Source organism: Arachis ipaensis, chromosome B4 (assembly GCF_059453495.1).
Source record: "Arachis ipaensis isolate K30076 ecotype BB chromosome B4, ASM5945349v1, whole genome shotgun sequence".
Classification (NCBI taxonomy): Eukaryota; Viridiplantae; Streptophyta; class Magnoliopsida; order Fabales; family Fabaceae; genus Arachis; species Arachis ipaensis.
The window spans coordinates 108,383,970-108,404,239 of record NC_142439.1 but is presented as its reverse complement, the minus strand read 5'-3'; the positions used below and the strand labels follow the sequence as shown (position 1 = coordinate 108,404,239).

The 20,270-nt window shown below is 32.9% G+C and overlaps 1 protein-coding gene across 1 annotated transcript; it reads right to left on the bottom strand.

Annotated features, from left to right (window-relative positions):
* Positions 1-14,588: 14,588 nt before the first annotated feature.
* LOC107636690 (protein FAR-RED IMPAIRED RESPONSE 1-like) lies at positions 14,589-16,858 on the bottom strand. Its single transcript, XM_016340182.1, has 4 exons — positions 16,128-16,858; positions 15,903-16,043; positions 15,651-15,706; positions 14,589-15,376 (listed from the first exon to the last, which is right to left on the bottom strand). Exons 1-4 carry the CDS (start codon positions 16,856-16,858, stop codon positions 14,589-14,591), a joined length of 1,716 nt encoding a protein of 571 aa, XP_016195668.1.
* Between the last annotated feature and the right edge of the window lie 3,412 nt (positions 16,859-20,270).

The following is a 20,270-nucleotide window of genomic DNA, read 5'->3' as shown; positions in this document are numbered from 1 at the left end:
TAATTTTTAAAGAAAACTTTGTTAACTTGGTTGGGCCGTTCGTGACGACATCTGATGAGATAGAAGAATATTCAAGAAATGTATAAAGGATGTTAGAATTGATCAAACCGAATAAATAGGTGCAAGTTATAACGTCGAGAAATATAATTTAAACTCTTAAGCTATATTTAATATATATTTATTATTATAAGAATATAAATACAGTTTTCTATGAATTTAGCTGAAATAATGTTAAAATTACTATGTATTAAATATTAATTACTTTCATATATAATGACCATTATATTCATCCAAATACTAATTTTTCTAAAAAATATTTAAAAAATACTGACTACTAAATCACATGAAAATATCTTCGTATAAAAAAAATATTTTCATATGAATTTTAAAATGTTAATATATATTATATTATACGATTTATTTAAACATATTAAATTATCTATTAATTTTTAATTATTAGTTTTAGATGAAAATATCTTCGTGTAATTAAGTAATATTTTAAAAATTTGTGAAGGTAATCATTTGGCCTGAGAAGGTGACAAAAAATAAAGGCACACATTAAAGGCCGTAATAACAGCTGCGTAGCATCGATCCACCATTATTGACGTTGACAAAATATTAAGTGACGTCTAATATAAGCAGTGTGTTAATTCCATGAAACGACGTTTGAAAAGGAACAATAGTTTGGTTAAACAAATCGAAAGCTAGAATCTGGAATTCGGCACAATATAAATAGTTTCTACGTTTAACTGGTACATAACATGTCTTGTGCTCACAACATACTAATTTTATTTTATGAGTTTGGTGTATTATTCAATGTATAAGCTAGCATTATTTAACAAGATAGGATCTACTTGCACCGTTCAGCAACACAAAATTAGAAGCTGTTTATGAACGTGTTACTCTAAATATTTTTTTGGGCTTTCTCTGGTATCCCAATTCGACAAGGACTATGAATTTGAGCTTTATATAAGAGTCTGTTGTTGATCAATAAGTCGTTGTATATATAAAATAGGATTTAAACGTCTAACAATTACTTAAACGCACAAGTGAACGGACCACTCAACCAATCTAAATTGATTATATTACTCTAAATATTAATTAACGCTATTTTGTGCTACAATAAAGTATCACGACAATATTAATATTCCAAAAACAGCATAATTATATATAGGTAATATAAAAAGACAATCATTCAGAATTATTTATTTAGTTTAATATTTATAATTTTATATATTTAGCATCTATAATTTACAATTATTACATATAATATATTTAATTATTTTAGTGATAATTAATAAACACAAAATGAAAAATTTTAAACTAATTTTTATTATCTCCCAGATATTTTTTTTATATATGGCTAGGGTTATGCGAAGACCATAAATGCTTAGAAATTTTTTTAACACGTATTTTTTATTTAGGTGTTTAGATACGATCATGTTTGAAAGATAAAAAAACAGTTCAAATTTACTTTATTTAATATTTATTAATTATAATAATAATTAATAAATATTAAATTAGATGAATTTAGATTATTTTAAATGATTTTTTTATTGTCTTTCAAATATTATTATTATTATATCTCACTATTCGACTCAAATTGCGAGCTTAATTGTTATATCCATTCATTTCACGTTGTTCAAAAATTATGGTTTGATAATTTTTTATAGGTGTGAAATAACCTCACTTCTTATATAATCCAATCTAACATATGACCACCATATTAAGTCTTAATTTCTTGTTTAACAAGGTTTGACCTGAGTATGTATGTATGCTAATCCTGCTTTAATTTGTTGACAAGACAAAGGATATGTTTGTTAAGATTATCACTCATGTTGTCTTTTTGTTAACATAATTCTGTTGTTATTAATTTTATATTCGATTACTATTTTGTATCTCCCAAATTTTATAAGATGTAATCTAAAATAGAATGGAAAAGGAATAATGGAATGGAATCATTACAGCCCTTTTTTCTTTCCGACTTTGAATTACTATTAGAATAATTCTCCACGTACAAGCATTTTTTTATACAAGTCTTTACAAATTATTTATATTAATGCGTTTCGAATTGTTACTGCACATTTTTACTGCACCTTCTTCTTCTTCTTGCTGCACGTTCTTCTTCATCTTCCTCTTCTTCTTCTTCTTTTCTTTCGTTTCTTGCCTTCTCTTTCTTCTTCTTCATTTACGTGCTTTTCTCTCTATTTTCTTTCTTCGTTATTCTCGATTTTCATTATTTTTTGACATCAAGCTCTGAAATCATTTTTGAAGAAGAAGAAGCAGCAGAAGATGAGGAGGAGAAAGAGAAAGAGTTCTAAATTATGCATAAGGTGTACTTCAACGAATTTTTGGTGTATTTCTTAAATCCTTTGGGTATAGTTTTGTAATCCTTTGGGTGTATTTCTGTAATCCTTTGGATGTATTTCTATAATCGTTTGGATGAATTTCTGTAATTGTTTGGGTGTATTTCTAAAGTTCCATTATCTTCAAATTTGACAAGAAACTCGTTTTCATGGAGGAAAAAGAAGAAGAGTCGTTCATAATGCATGGTGAGTAGCGTGCTTTGGAAACAGGAAGTGGTTGAATAACGTGCATTTATTTACTCTTGAATGTAGGAGTGTAATGCGTGTATTTTGTTGGGTTTGTGCCAACTTGTAAGACTTGTAAGCCAAAAAGACTTGTATGTATAGCAGGCATCGATTTAAATTCTATTTAAGAATCTATTACTAATGTTTATAGTTTAAAGGTTTGTGATATGAAAATTTTAAAGATTACTTAAATGTTATTAATTTATATTTTTAAAATATTTAATTTAATTTGATATATTTTAATTTTACTTATTTAATTATTAAATTAGATTTTATATATTTTATGGTTTAATCTAATAAAAAATCATAAATACTTTTTAAATTATTGTAGTAGTCATATAGAGAAATTATAGGAGTGTTAAAGTATTTTTTGATTTTGTAATAAAATCATAGTGTGAAAAAAAATTGAGTAAATCTCTCTCTTATTACATCAATAAATTATATAAAAAATAAAACGATTTTTTTTATATTTAATATTAATCTATTTTTTGTTTTAATTTAATTTTTTTATTCAATTTGAATTCTTATTTTTTTTATTTATCCTTTATTTCTTATCAGTTATTTTATATTATTATTATTATTAAATTAAAAATCATCAAATGATAATTCAGAATAATTTTGTTAATTCGCCAACTTTGAATGAGTTTCTTAAGGTTAAAAATCCAGTGGCCTAGGTTAGAAGCAAATTCCAATCTCCCTACCTCAATGGCAACAACCACAACAAACATTTTTATTCATTAATTATTCTGTTAATTCCCTATATTCTTCTTTAATTTGGTCTTACCTACATATATATTGTTTGCTTGTTAATGTTATGATCAAGTTATCGGTTTCTTATGGACGAGAGAGAAAAAGTCGAGTTGGTTGATGTTAACATATCTAACTCTTGGAAACTTTCGGAAATATTATAGTTTGTCATTTGAATTAATTTGTGACTTAAAAAGTCTGTGAATTATATTTAAAAAAAATAAAAGAAAGTATATACACTGTATGACATACTTATCCATTGATTGAAGTAAATTGATTGTCGGATATTTTAGGATTTTGACTTTGATTTTTTGAAAAGAACAATAAAGAGCCCATTTAATTAGTTAGCTTGCATATATATATATATATATATATATAAACTCCACCATGCATTTTTTTTATTTTTTATTTTTATGAATTTTTCTCGGCTAGCTCCACAAACTCCAAAATACATCTTAGCTTTAAGCCACACTTGCTATTTGCTTGCTACCTAATGTGAGAAAGCCAAATTTGGCTAAGATATTTTGAGTTTATTTTGTGCCGTGGTTGCCTATATATATATATATATATATATGGGCATGGATCTTGGATATGCTCTCCCAACAAATTAAATGGAAATATTGATAAATCAAAAAAAGAAAAATATAATAGACAAAAGTACATTCGAATTTTTATATAGTGGAAAGATGTACTCCTCAATTTTTTAACAGGGCTGCTACACATCCATATAACCATATAACCAAGTTGGTCCAAACCCAAATAGAATCAGGCGCATTAAATGGCGAGTGAAAAACACGCGCCAGAGACGAAAGAAACCCCTCCTTTTTCATTCGCGCTTCATTATGAAAAAACGTTACATCTTTAATACGAAACCAAGACACGAAAACACTCATTCTCTTCGAATCTCTCTCAACATCACTCAAACTTCAATCACATTCTCTGCGGAAACCACTACTGGAAAGGAATCGGAAGAAGATTTCGCAAGCAACAACCAGAAACAAACGAAAACAGCAACAAAGACTACCAAAGGTATGAGAAAACTACTGTTCATTTAATATCTTGCAATGTTGCATTTCTCCTAGTTGCATTTTAGTTTTACTGGATTGATTTGCTTCGTTTAGTAGATTGAACTATTGTGAATGATTTTTACAGTATAACTAGGCCTTGGAATGAAATTTGTTGTTATTTTTATTCAATTCAGTGGATAGTGTAACTAGGGCTTTAAGATATATGTGCTTGTTCTTATTGGTGTGGATAGTTTAACTGGAGCTTTGAAATTGGTTGTTACTATCTTCAGTACTTTTGCATGGAAGAATATTAATCTTGTTGATTAAAATTTGATCATCATTTATTAACCACATGAACGTTTTTCGGTTCGGTGGCCTTTGTGATTTTGGTTCCGTGCATGAACGTTTTTCAGTTTGGTGGCCTTTGTGATTTTGGTTCTGTGCATGAATGAGTTTTGGTTCGGTGGCTTGTGGCATTTTAATTGACTTGATTAAGATATACATGCTTGTGCTTGTTGATGTATTGAATGAAGTGTTGAACAAAATTTTTTATTACAAAACAGAACAAGACAATATCTCCCTTTCTACAAATTTTTTAAGCATGAGTTACACTTGTCAGCAATTTTAGTAGAAAAATTGACAAAATCTCGAGACATGATGTAAATGAGTTTGTTTAGGACAATTGACATTAGAGACAACTCTTTCACTTTGATAAGCCATACTACTGTAAAATTATCTCATTATATTGGATAGATTTCAGCATGAATGGTAGTTAACTTTAATACTTAAAGAAAGATATCAAGTTTCAGTAAGAGTGTTTAAAGAAGCCAATTTGCAAATGTAACTTTGAAAGAATACCTAATTCATGAAATTCGAAAAACTTTTCTTTTGGAAGATGTTGATTTGATTAAGATATACGTGCTTATTTTTATTTGTGTGGATAATTTAACTAGAGTTTTGAAATTGATTGTTACTATCTTCAGTTCTTCTTTCGCATGGAGGAATACTATTCTTGTTGATTGAAAGTTGATCATCATTTATTAACCACATGAACGTTTTTTGGTTCGGTGGCCTTTGTGATTTTGGTTCTGTGCATGAATGAGTTTCGGTTCAGTGACTTGTGGCATTTTAATTAACTTGATTAAGATATACATGCTTGTGCTTGTTGATGTATTCAATGAAGTATTGACCAAAATTTTTTATTACAGCAAAACAGAACAAGAAAATGGCAGCAATGAAGGAGAAGCCACATTATAACGTAAGCAGATTAAATATATTTATCCGCTTTCATTCGAATAATATCTATTTTGTATTATAAATATATCCTCACATTCTGTTTCAAAACTTGTAGAAAACTCATTATTACAGATGCCAAACAAAGGCAATACCAACAGTGTACAGGGAAATGAGTCAAGAAAATAAAGATATAGTGGAAGAAATGGGATTTGGTGCCCTGGCAAATGTCCCAGAAATGAATGTCTCCAATACCCTATTGAAAGAATTGCTTGATCGCTTTGATGAAGAGAAAGGATGCCTGAAAACTCTCAAGGGGAAAATATACATAACTCTTCGGAAAGTAGCAGCTGCCCTCAGCATAGGGGTGTTCAAAACCGATCAACCAAATAGAAAAAATCGAAAATCGAACAAACCAAAAACCGAAAAAACCGAAAAAATAACATTTTGCAATTTTTCTGCGGTTCGGTTCGATTTTCGGTTCTTTTAGTGAAAACCCTAACTGAACCGAACCGAACCGGTTCACTTAAAAACCCTAATATATAAAGCCCCCTCCCCCAAGAAGATAACCTAGCCAGCCGCCACTTTCTCCACTCCACAGCGCCAAAACTCCTCCTCCTACCCTCCTCTGTCCTCTCTGCATCTAACTCGCCGGACAGCACCGTCACGGCGGCCCTTCCGCATCGCGCTCCCTCTTCTCGGCGCGGTCCTTTCTCTCCCTCCCTTCCTCGTCATGCTTCCTTCTCGTCGTCGCACACTAACCCTTAGTCAGAGAGCGAGCCCAGACCCCAGAGCTCCCCTCCCTTTCCCCTGCACAGCGCCGTCTCTGATATTGCAGCGTCGTAATTGTCCTCCACTACTCTGCCATACATCTCAATCCAGTCCAGGAGTGTTGTCGTCCTTCTCAGTCTAGTCTCGTCCCCTCCATAGCAGTCGCCGACCCACCGTGTCTCACTGTCCAGCATCTCCGTCTTCTATAGTAGGATTTTTTTAATTCTGATGATTTTGAGTTTCAACTTATGTTTATGATTCTGAATTTTTATTTCTATTTTGATGATTCTGTTATTCAAATTCTGTGTTTAGGGTTCTGATTTTTTATTGTATTTTTTTTATTGTGATTGTTGTATTTGTTTATGCATTTTGTTGTATTTGGGGGTTTTAGCTTATGAATGTATATTATTTCTAATTGTTAGGGTTCTAGGTTCTGATTGTTAAAGAAGGTGTGTTTTTTATTGTTAGGGTTCTAGGTTCTAATTGTTGTATTTGGGATTTTAGCTTATGAGTGTGTATATTTATTTGATTAAGGAAATTGCTTCTGATTGTTCAATGTATCTGTTTAGGGAAATTGGTTCTGTGGTTCACTGTTCAATATATTTGTTTAAGAAAATTGCTTCTGATTGTTCACAATGTATTTGTTCATTGTTGGTGAGCATGTTGAGAACTATCCCAATTGCTTGAAATGTTTGGATCTTTGTTTGCAGATTTTATGCATTCAGTGAAAGAGTTCATATGAACAACTTTGGAGAACCTATCAAACTGCATGTATTTTTAATGTTTAGTGAATCATGATGTTTATGTGCTAGAAATATCCTTTCTTATTGTTTAAATCTGTAGAAATTTATAGGATACAAAAACAAAAAATAGCATATAAATGGTCATGAAAGAGATTTTGTGTTATGATAATTGATTGGTGTTGTGCCAGTTCCTCTTCCAAATGAATCTATAAGCATCAGATCTCCGACTGCATTGCCTGCTGCGCCAGTCCTCGTAGAAACACTGAAAATTTATATTTATTTTATCTTGTGTTGACTACTAAACTTTTAAACTTCTTTAATTATCGTTTGTTAATTTCTTTTATCGTTGAATTTCATTGGATTAAGACTTTGTTAGTTATTGTGTATTTGAGTTTGTTGATTTCAACGTGATGACTTTGTGAAATAGCATGGTAGTTTTTTTTTTGAATTGATTGAAAAACTGAACAAACCGAACCAAACTAAACCGAATTTAATTAGGTTGGTTTGGTTCGGATGATCTCGGTAAAAAAACCGAACCAAACCGAACCGCATATTAATTATACGATTGGATTGGATGACTTTTCTCTAAAAAATCGAATCAAACCGCACCGCGAACACCCCTACCTCAGCATAACCAACGGAGGTAATACATTTTCCACTTACTGCTTATTTTCAGTTCATTGGTGTCTAGAAAATTAATTGACCATTTTTTACTGATTTTTGCTATTAAAATATTGTAGGGAATCGTTTTCCTGATAAGGTTGATTACAACAACCTGAATCCAGCAGACAAGGAATGTGCTGGATATGAGTGTAGAAGGGGAGGAGAACTAGAAAAAATTTAAGAGGACTTTTGTTGTCTTCATACAAAAGTGCTTCTTGCTCCCCACAACGGTAAGTGTGGCCTCCCCAATCCATAAGCCACCGATCTTTCATGTGGGCAACATTCGGTAATGGGATTGGGTAAAACATGTGCTCAACTTCTTGATGAAAGGAGTTGAAAACAAGAAAAAGGGGAAGAAACAGTCTGTTGATTACTGTGTTTTTGTATTAATGTTGATATACTTCCACGGAACCAAGTTTCTCCACCCGTTTGCACCTGATGCTCCCCTGCACCGTGGGTGGCCTATTGGACAAGGCAAATGATGCTTAAACGGATTTTATCCAAAGCAACAGAATCATTGGTAAATACTCTACTAAAATTCTCCCAAAAATTTGCTTTTAAATTCTTTTAAAATACTCTACTAACTAAATAAACTTCTGTTTTAGGTTATAATTAATTTATTTGTCCTACTTGCAATTGTTAGTTTGTTCATTTGAATGTTTCTGCATTAAGAAACATTTTTTTTGATGATTAAATAGTTGTCATGTACTATTCACCATATGAATATTTTTTGGTTCGGTAGGATTGCTTCATTTGGTTCACCGGATTGTTCATGTGTTTTCTTGATGATTAAATAATTGAGTCCTTGTTTCTATTGTAGGGACTTCTATACAGAAAGGAAAAAAAGAAAGAAAAAATAAAAAAAGCAACTTAGACAAGAAAGAAAAAGGAAAGAAAATAAAAAAGAAAATTGTCGAGATGGATTCTTCTTCGGAAGAGGAAAGATACTCCGAATCTGAATCCGAAAGCCAGTAAGTTTAATTTTCATATTGATTTCATTAACTTGTATTTGCTTAAATTTTTTCTTATGCGCTTGTTCATATGTATTGCAGAGAAGAAGAAATAAAAAAAACTGGAACAAAGAAAAGAAAACAACCACCGAAGGTGGTTAAAAAACAAACCAAAAAAACAAAGCCTGTGCCGATAGATTCAGAGAGCACAAGTGAATCTGAAAGCTAATAAGTATTGCATAATTTCTGTGAGACGTTTTGTTGATTGCATATGTATCAATTTTTGTTCAGCAAATGAATTAATTTTGGTTCGGTGAGCTTCTAATTTTTGTTTTAGCACTTTAATTTAGTTCGGTTTGGTAGTGTCTGTTAGTTTGGTTGACTTCATTGTTAGTGTCTTGTCTCCGGTATATATTCGATGTGTTTTTCTGTATTCCAGAGAAAATGAAATCAAGAAAACACTCGTAATAAAAAGAAAACAACCGCAAAGGGTGGCAAAAATATAAGCCCAATCTGACAAGGAGTAAGTTTCTCGAATCATATTTTCTTTTATTGATACTTAAGTATTAGGTTCCTTGATACTTATTTTATGAACTTTCAGAAGTGAACAAGCAAAAGACAATGCTGCGGAAAGAAGAAAATGAGCATTGGAGATGATAAGAGAAAAGAGATCAAAGAAAAGAAATGATGGAGCTCAGTCAACAAACATTGCTCCGGATCAGTTTGACTCTCCAAAAGCACAAAATGAATTCTCTCAGACATAAGATTTAGTTTATTATTCCCGAGTTCTTTTTCTTTCTTTGCTTACTTTTGCTACAATCTTTTCTAATTCCTCTAGATTCAATTACTAATATTTATTTATCTTGCTTAGAGTGCCAACTGTAAATCTGGATAGCGAGCAACTCTTACAGACTCAAGAAAGCTCTACACCTTCTGTAAATGCCGCGAGCAATACCAGGTAAATTAATTCACTGCATATTGTACTTTCGGTTCAGTGGTTACCCAAAAATGAATTTAATATGTTTCTAGACCTCTGCTTTTAATCTTGGTTTCTAATTTTAATTTGTTATCTTTTTTTTTTAGGAAAAATACCCCGGAAAGCCCGATCAAATATTTTAGAAAAAAGAAAATCTCCCCAAGAAAGACTTTTAAAACTCCACCAATGTAAGTTAAAAATATTTATGTTACTCTTTTAGATTTAGTTAATAATTTTTGTTTAATTAATCACAAGGAAAATGTATTTAAATGTCACTAGAGCTACAACTGGTTCTAAGCTACAAATTGTTGAGTTTCAACAAGAAACTCATTCTCAATCCTTGGAAGTGTGAGTTTTTCAATGTGCAAATTCTTATTTTTCAAAACAAATTCTAATTATTCAGCATTAACTTTATCCTTGTTTACATTCCTTAGACCTCCTCGTGCATTGTCTCTTCCAAGTTCTGTTCAGGAAGAGTTGATCAGAGATGACTTCATCTATGTCCCTCCACAAAATGAAACACAACAAACTTCTAATAATGAGTAAGTTAATAAATATTTATTCACCAGATGAATCTTGTTCAATGTTTACTACTTATACATGGTTTAATTATGGTTCAGTTGAAATCAGAAATGAATTTAATATGTTCTTGTCTTTGGACTCTCTTCTGTTTATTACAGCTGTCCTCCAGAACCCAAAAAGAAGGGTGTTATAGTGTCTCTTACGAGTTCTGTAATTGAAGACTTATTCAAAGATGACTATATCTATGAAGTTTCTAATGAAGAGTAAGTTTTACATAAAAATTCTTTTTATTAATTTTAATGGTATAGGATAATAATTCTGGGTTGTTATTGAACTATTTCTATTTAATGCAACAGCCCTGCCAAAGAACAACAGCAACAATCCTAAGAACCTCCGGGCTCTGGTGCCACAGCAATCAGAACAAGAAGCACCTGTTAATGTGTAAGCATAAAATTCTTTAACATCACTTTTGTTTAATATAATTTCGGTTCACTATAAGTTTAGATTTAGGTTCACTATTAGTTTGGATTTCAGTTCAGTATAATGATTAATGTCATTTCTGTTAAATATCATTGTTAAATATGATAATAGTTTGGGATAATTATAGAAATATTTACTATTTAATGCAGCAGACCTCTGGAATAGCCCTGTGAAGAACCAACAGCACAGCAATCCGAACAAGAAGCACCTGTTGATGTGTAAGTTTACTGCTTATATAAATACAGATAATGTTTACTGCTTATACATGGTTTAAATATGGTTTAGTTGAAACCAGAAATGAATTCAATGTGTTCTTGTCTTTGGACTCTCTTTTGTTTCTTATAGCTGTCCTCCAGAACCCAAAAAGTAGGGTGTTACGGGGTCTCTTACAAGTTCTGTTATTGAAGAGTTTTTCAAAGATGACGATATCTATGAAGTTTTTGATGAAGAACAATCCCAAAAACCTCCGGTGGCACGGCAATCAGAACAAGAAACTCTAATCTTGTCATCATTTAATAGGTATGTTACTTGCTTTTCTTTAATATCATTTTTGTTTAATATCATTTCGGTTCACTGTATGTTTAGATTTAGGTTCACTATTTGTTTGGATTTCGGTTCACTATAATGATTAATATCAATTTTGTTTAATATCTATCTTCTTGCAGTGCTGCTCAACCTAGGGAAAGGGAAGATGAAAGACCTTCCTTTAACCTTGGGATAAGTCCACCAGCATCTCAACTAACTCAATCCTCTCAACTGAGTGTTTTACAGCTTGAAATTCTGAAAGAGGCGGTGGTAGATGCTGGAGTGACAGCAACATTAAAGTTTGCCGAAGCAACAACTTCAGAGCCATCCTTACTAGCTGCTGAAGTTTACAAAACCCCGGAGAAAAAGATAAAAATCATGAACGAGTTGATTGAAAAGTGTTATCATTGGATGACACATGTAAAACAGAAAAAGATGGTAGCAATGAATATGAGGCAATATTTGTCTTGAAACATGAGGCACTTTACGAGGGGTTAAGAGAATATTTTATGTCTCTAATGCCCAAAGAACACATGCATGCCTCGGTAAATTCTTTGCCAGTTGCAATAACATTAATGATTTTTCTAAACACTCTTATATAGTATATCTCATAAATTTTCATCCTGTAGGTGGTTAGTATACACAGCATGATTCTCAACGAAATAAAAGTTCGGCGGTATCAGGAACAAATATACATTGTGCCGCTGGATATTGTGGTAAGCTAAATTTCTTATTCATTGATGATTACTTTTCGGTTCAGTGGGAATGTTAATAATGATTCACCTGATTGTTATGTATTTTGTTGAGTTCTTTTGCATGAAGAAAACTTTTCTCTTGATGCTTTAATGTTTTTCACATTTTATTCAGCATATGAATTGTGTTGGGTTCAGTGAAAATGTGATTTAACTGATATTCATTTTGCAGAATTTTATGTTGGGAACACATGGCGAGTCCTACACTGATAAGAGGACAAACAAGGCCTACAGGTTTGATATTGAGCAGTATGCCCACCACCGCCAGTTTCTTGACAAAAGGAAACTTGCATCGCATCCATTTGTAAGTTGCAATTTCTAAAAATTCTTTGATAATTCTCTTGTTTGCTATTGTTTCGACTGAAATATTCTATAATTTTCCCAAACTTCAGCTATTTGTGCCAATTTGCAATGGAGCCCATTAGTGGTTGTGGATTGCAAATGTCAACAAAAAGAAATTCTATGTGCTTGACCCTATCAATAAGCTGCCAGAAAATATACCTGATTCAAGGAAGAAACTAAACAAATTTATTGTAAGTTATTTTCTTGTAAATTATTCAAATTAATCAGTACATGAAATGAGTTCGGTTGAGTGTTGTTGATTTATTTTTTTTAATTTTTGCATACCTTTCAGGGATTAATAATTTCTCAGATGAGGGTTTATGCTGGGGCGGAACCCTTAATGGAGGATGGACTGGGAGTAGAAGCAGAGTATATCCTACTAAATGGTCAACATACAGAGTAAGAATCTTTCTCTTCTATAGTGCTATTTTTAATATGTTTTATTTTGTACACTATTAATCGTATTATACTCAATTCTTGCTTAGCTATGATTGTGGAATATACGTCATGAAATGGCTTGAAACAATTGATCCACAAAAGATCAAAAGCAAAAAGAGATATAAATATAGAGCTTGGACACAAGTTAGTACTTTCTAAATTTATAAACTTCTTTCTTTTCTGATTTCAGTTGGGTTCATTTCTTTTGTAACTAATTCCTTTCAATTGAAATGTAGGGAGAGATTGATAGCTTCAGGTACCAATATGGTCCGCACATTCTGTTGCATGAAATGAACAAAATTAGAGACCAAGTGATTTGGGAATCTGAAGCAATAAGACTCCCGAAGCCATCTGCTACCCTCTCCAGCCCTTATTGTAAATTCACATCTGGGGATTTAGATAGTAAATAGCATATACTATGATTGGCTGTTTGTAATTAACAATATTTTGTTTAACTTTTATAAAAAGCAAAAAATGCTTACTTCAAATGTATATATGTGAATATTAATCTAAATGTTAATGTTAATATTTATATTTGATTCAAGATGGATTACTCATCTGAGATGTTAATTTATATATCTGTTGGAACTGTCTGGCTGCTATTTTATTCCAGGTTCTCAGTGATTGCAATCACTAAATTTACCAATACATTACGAACTCTAAAAGAACACAATGAACCTAAATTAATACACTAGGCAAACCGAAAGTTGGAAACACAATGAACCCCTAAATCCTGAACCCTAAACCCTAAATCCTAAACACTAAAACTAGAACCCTGAACCCATAAACCCTAAAACCCTAAAACTCTAAACCCTAAAATCCTAAACCCCAAAAACCCTGAACCCTAAAGCCTGAACCCTGAACCCTATAGCTTGAACCCTGAACCCCTAAACCCTTAAAACCCTAAAACCCTAACCCCTAAAATCTTAAAGCCTGAACCCTAAACCCCTAAACCCTAAACCTCTAACCCTAAACCCTAAACCTTCAATCATCAACCCTGAACACGGTGAACCGAAATTAATACACTGGGTGAACCAAAAGTTGGAAACACACTGAACCTCTAAACCCTGAACACTGAACCCAGAACCCTGAACACTGAACCTTGAACCCACAAATCCTAAACACTAAACCCAGAACCCTGAACACTGAACCTTGAACCCACAAACCCTAAACCTCTAATACCCTAAAACCCTAACCCTAAACCCTAAACCCTGAACCCCTAAACCCCTAAACCATAAATCTTAAACCTTGAACCCTGAACCCTAAACCCTAGACCCTAAACACTGAACCCTAAACCCTTGAACCCTGATCCCTGAACCCTAAACCCTAAACTCTAAACCCAAAACCTTAAACCCTGAAAATCCATCCAAGAAAGAGTTTTAAAACTCCACGAATGTAAGTTAAAAGTAATTATGTTACTCTTTTAGATTTTTTTAATAATTTTTATTTAATTAATCACACGAAAAATGTAACTAGCACTACACCTGATTCCCGTTTCTCAAAACAAATTCTAATTATTCAACTTAGAAATTAATACACTAGACGAATAAAAAATTTGCATATATCGATATAGAATTTGACAAAAAATGTGACTATTCATTAAAGACTAACAACATTCAGAAATCAACCTTATTGTAACCATGGTGAACCGAAATTTGCTCATGGGTGAACAAAAATTTACATTAATAAAAAGTAAAACTTGTACAATCCTCTCTTGGATAATTCATATCTGGTGTATTGTAAACAGTGGAGCTTGACTGAATCGATGATCCGGAGTCTAAAAGGTTCAACTACAAAAGACATAATTAATTGTATATTAGCAAAATGAACAATTGAATTTTTAACTAATCAAAAGCAAGTCAATTTTAACTCGCTTGGAGCTGTCTTTTTCTTTTTCTTCATGGCATTTGAGATCTTTTTTTCCAGGTTTGATCCAAGTCTGTTCTTAGGCTGACCTCTTATTTTGACATGTGGTGGGCTTTGAAGGTCATTCACACTGCTTAATGTCGCTTCTTCGTGGGTTAACAAACTTTTTCTTTTGCTTCTCTCTTGATATTCTTCCATCTCCGCCATGACCTTGTCAAATGCTCGGTGCGAAATTCCGGTCAACTCTTCAGATTCGGATGTAAATTCACATATATTGTGCGACCGAAACACCAATTCGTCAAATCTCTTACTTCTTGGCCCCAGTAGAGGTTCATCTTGGCGGCTGTTGATGTGTGTATGCCTCCTCTTTATGTTCTTGCTCCAACATTCCAATATGTATTTCGGTGCCACGTTATCCACTCGCTCAAAGCTTAGGACGCTTAAGGAATGGCGGCAAAATATGCCCCTAGACTCAAATAGAAACCAATGGCACTTTACATCTCGTGATACTGCGTCATAGGTGACGACAAACTTGTTGAATGTAGAGTTGGAAACTTGCTCTATGACTTCATATGTTGTGAAACCTAGGGTGGAATGTATTGATCTTGTGATACAGTTCACTTTACCTCTGAATTGAGCTTGAACTTCCCTGAACTTCTCATGGGTATATACATGCTGCAACTGTGCCTCTATTGCTAATTTTTTTGCGCACAGTATCACGGTGTGAAAATCTGCAGCATGGAATTCTCTCTCTTCTTGCTCTTTGCTTGCTAGACAATTGTCGTATTGATTCAAGAATTGTCTCAAGGAGATATTCCATGTGATGAACTTGTTGAAAAATGAATGCATGCTCTCACTTCTTTGTGTGCTTCTCATCCCGGCCCAAAAGTGGTGATCCAAGTAAACCGGAATCCATATATGCCAATCCTCGTATAGCTCTGCAAACCAAACCGAACCCATAAGGTCTGGTGAACCGAAAATAGTGCATGCTTTGAGAAAAAAAGATATGAGCATAAAAATAATTTGAATTGAAATCTCAATTACCTGAAAGCCACTTGTTGCCTTCGAGGCCGTACTTTCTAAGGAAATAGATCCAGTTTCTGTCAAATGCTTCTTTTGTGTACGAGTTCCAAACAACATGGCTCATCTCTTATTCAATTTCGTTGTGTCCCTTGTAGCGATTTAATTTGCTTGGGATCTTCTTTATAATGTGCCAGATGCACCAGCGGTGAATTATTGTTGGCATGCATAGCTCAATTGCCCTTTGAATTGATGCACATCGATCGGTAAGAATACCTTTTGGTGCCTTCGCTCCCATGAAACGTAGCCAGCCATTTGAATGATTGGAAGTCCTCATTTTTCATCAGCGCGTATCCAAGAAGTGTCGACTGGCCGTGGTGATTCACGCCCACAAAAGAACCTAAAACCAAATTGTACCTGCATAAATAACAAGCACACGGTGGTGAACCGAAATATATACACTCACTGAACATCAAAAATATATTTGAAAGAACTGAATACTTGTTTGTGTTATAGGTGGTGTCAAATGAAACCATGTCTCCGAAATAATCAAATGCATCCCTACTTCTTGCATCAGCCCAGAATGCATGTTTAATGCAGTGATCGCCTTCAAGGTTGAGCTCAAAGAAGAAATTTTGGTTTTTCTCTTTCATTCTTACTAGGTACTTTCCAAATTCTTTGGCATCGTCTTCTTCGGAAATATTCCGTACTTCTCTTGTGATGTAATTCCTCACATCTTTTTCAATAAAATCTAGTTCACGGTGGCTGCCAGCTGCTGCCACAAATGATTGGTAAGTTTTGCTCGGTCTGATTCTGGCTTCTTCGTAGGTTTCGATGGTGCGACGCACAAACATGCTAAGCTCCCTGTGTTGTTTGAGCATCTCAGGCTGGTCTAGACAACAAGGGTGTGAGTGATTCAAAACAACTTTGGAAATTGTCCAAAGACCAACATCCTTCATTATGTGTACGTAAATTCTAGCTGGACAATTTAACCCAGCTGAAGGGTTTGTGTTCAAAGTTGGAGATATCTTGGATTTCCACCTCCCCTCTCTAGAGCATACAATTAGTTGATTCTTAATCTTTTCTCTGTCCCGAGTCGTGTTCCTTATTTTCGTAGAAAAACCGGCAAGTTTAGAATAATGTTTGTAGAACTTTCTAGCTTCTTCTAGTGTCTTGAAAATCATTCCCACCTTTGGGACAAATTTTTCATCAACAACACAGCTGGTTTGCATGGTGAACCAAAATCTTAATTATGGTGAACCGAAATCTTAATTACATTGAAAGAATTATATAGTGCTTAGGGAACAAAACAGAATATATTCGTCTAATTTTTTTTACTCCTTTCTACATACGGAACCGAACACATGCACATGGTGAATCAACTCTTTAGTACTTACAGAACTAAAAAGTTACTCACAGTTACTCACACTCACAGTTACTCACAGTTACATATTATCAATTCAATTCAATTCAATTCAGATATAGATCACCTCAGTCCATTCAATTCACTTCAAATAAAATTAGCAATTTTCATTCCATTGAATTAGATTCAAAATTCAATAATCCAAACTTCATCAAATTGATACATTTTGGAAGAATTATCCAAATCGCACTCATTCAACTGATTTGAAGTTGATTCATTCATTGTTTCAATTCAGAAGTGCATATCGAAGAAAAAAACAAAGAAGAAAATGAACGAAAAATCTAATTATGTTGAAGTCAATCCAGATCCATAATGCAGAGAAGAAAAACGCGAATAGAGGAGAATAACAAATTTAATTAGGATGAAGAAGACGAAGGAGAATAGGAAGAAGAACAAGAAGAAGAACAAGAAGAAGAACGCGAATAGAGAAGAAGAAGAAGAAGAAGGTACTTAGATTACATTATATGGAAAGGTTTACGTTGAGAAAGGTTGATCACACAAAATAAGGATTACGTTATATACGTTATATGAGGCGCATATAAAACAAACAAGTGTGTGTGTGGAGAAAAACGCGTGGAGTGGAAGGTACTTGGATACCATCCTTATAATTTTTACATAGATGTAGAGCTTTTCCGATTTTTTAATGAGTCATTTGCACACACGAATATAAAACTCGGTTGTTAATTCTACCCTTCTGACGGTGGTAGAGGCCAGATGGCACGGTATTGTGTGATGGGCCAATTTGAGGTGACATGGTGGAAAATAAAAACATTACATTATGAAATTTGTTGAAATATTTATAAGAAAAGGGCATAATGGAGCCACTGTTCATCCTCTTCCTTCTTCAATTCCTTCGAACTCTAGCATAGGGAGAAAAAAAACTAACCAAAGTTGCAATCAAACTCATAAGCTAGCATCTCCCAATCCTGATTCTACAACCCAATCAATGCCACAACCCGAAATTCAAACATCAACTGAAACATAATCCAGCAGCAAAGTGAAGCAGAAGTCCCACCTCCTAATGGTTCCTAGCAATCTAAGAATAGTCAGAAGAACAGAAGAGCATCAAATAAGAGGCCATCACCGACTGGTCAAAGGTTTGTGCGAGGAGGAAGAAATGAGGCACCAAAGATCTTTGTTCCTCGTGTGGAGCCTGATTCCTCTGATTCATAAACAAAATCAGAATTCTCATACCTCAACGAAGAAACAATCTTCTAGGGTTTCACTCTGTAGCAGACTTAAGCACCACTGCGTCAAGTCCATGCAGACACTTGCCATTATTGTAGTCGAACTTCTTCTTCTTCTTCCTATTTTTTGGGGCAGAAGACGAGCCACCACGACCACTAGAACAAGCATGAGGTATATTCTTCCTTCTTTAAGAGTGTGACATTTTGATACATTAGAGTTTACAAACCCCTATTACAACAGACAAGAAGAAGATGTATAGAGAAAAATGAAGAGAATGAACGAAGAATTTTTTTCCACTCTGTGTTAAAGTTCTTAGAGTTCGAAGGAATTGGAGAAGGAAGAGGATGAACAGTGGTTCCATTGTACCCTTTTCTTATATTTATAATAAATTTAATAATGTAATAATTCTATTTTCCACTGTGTCACCTCAAATTGGCCACATCACACAATACCGTGCCACCTAACCTCCACCACTACCGAAAAAATTAATCAGGCCACAAAAAGGTAGAGTTGACAATGGAATTTTATATTCGTTTGTGCAAATGGCTCATTAAAAAATTGAAGAGTACATCTGTCTACCGTGTAAAAATTCGAGTGTACTTTTGTCTATTTTTTGAATTAAAAAATCATATTCTATACATAAATATTAAAAATCAATCACTAATTTAGTTAATAGTATTAGCCAAAAAAGAAAATTAGATACAATAACTAAACTAATATTCAGAGGTGAACTTAAGGGCCTTAAAAAATTTTAAACAATTTGCATAAACTATAATATGTAGCAATTCTCCTATCGAATATACTAGACTAGATAAATTAGATAGTGTTTGATTAGAGTTTATATCCACAAGAGATAAAAATAAAGTGGTATATATACATGTTAATCGTTTGTTTGTTGAGACATAATTTTTAAAAATACAATAGCACACAATTATCCACAAAATACATCTCTTTAATTATTTGGTGTCTTTGTTTTATATATTGTGACACAAATTTTATACATATACACTTTTTTTATACTATTAATTTATCTTCATCATATTTTCATATTTACAACATCGTCCTAACATATTAATTATTCATAATTTTTTTCTATTTCCTTTTTCTTTTAATTTCGACTACTTTTTTTTCTCATCTAGATTTGCTGCTTTTGTTCCCCTTCTCTGCCTCTCCCTCTTGGTCGTTAATTATTTTCCCTTCTTCTCCCTATCCAACGTCTCTCCTTATCCCTCTCTCTCTTCGTTTTCTACACTACAAGAAAAATATTAAATATCGTCAGATTCACCATCAAATTTATTAAAAAAATCTGACACTAACCTGTTTATCGTTGGATTTAATAGCGGAATAAATTTGCAGTATAAATCTCGTCAATAATTATTTACCGTCAAAATTTTTTGTCCGTCGCTAATTGTCGACAAATTTAGCGACGGATACAAACCTTTAGTTGCAAAATTTTTAGAGCTTGTTATCATCGAATTTTTCTCCCGATAAATCCGACGGTAATAAATTGTTTATTATTAATAATTACCGACGGATTTAATCGACAGTAAATTCGATGGTAAACTTAATTTAATAATTTCTAAACTAACAATTTAAAAATAATGACAACTAAATTTTGTTTATCACTTACATAGTGTTCATTCATAAACATATATTTACAAGAAACCAAATGGTTTCTAACACAATTGATAAAAGTTACTATCAGAGCATAATGTAGGACTATAGGGTACCCTCTTGTTATATAGTTCACACTTTTATTTCCTTTGCTTCCTTGTATAGTTCATCAATATGATTCTACACATGTTTGTATAGTAACATTAATTTATCAAATTGAGGCACTCAAACTGTCGAACATTTCATTGTAATTCATAGATAGGCCTCGAATTCAGATACAGGGAAGCTAAAAACCAATTTATATTTATAGGCTTGTTCAAATTCTAAATCATATCAGAATATAAAGGTGTTAAAATAAATAACAAAAAACAAGCAAACCACTAAAACCTTGTAAGGTTTGAAGTGAAACAGAGTTATGA

Bases quoted from the DNA above. Each gene is read 5' to 3' on its own strand.
- LOC107636690 (XM_016340182.1), bottom strand. From the start codon at position 16,858: ATGCAAACCAGCTGTGTTGTTGATGAAAAATTTGTCCCAAAGGTGGGA. The intron at 16,044-16,127 runs GTATTCAGTTCT...TTATTTATGCAG, and splicing joins ACCACCTATAACACAAACAA to GTACAATTTGGTTTTAGGTT. The intron at 15,707-15,902 runs GTATTCTTACCG...AGCATTTGACAG, and splicing joins GGGAGCGAAGGCACCAAAAG to AAACTGGATCTATTTCCTTA.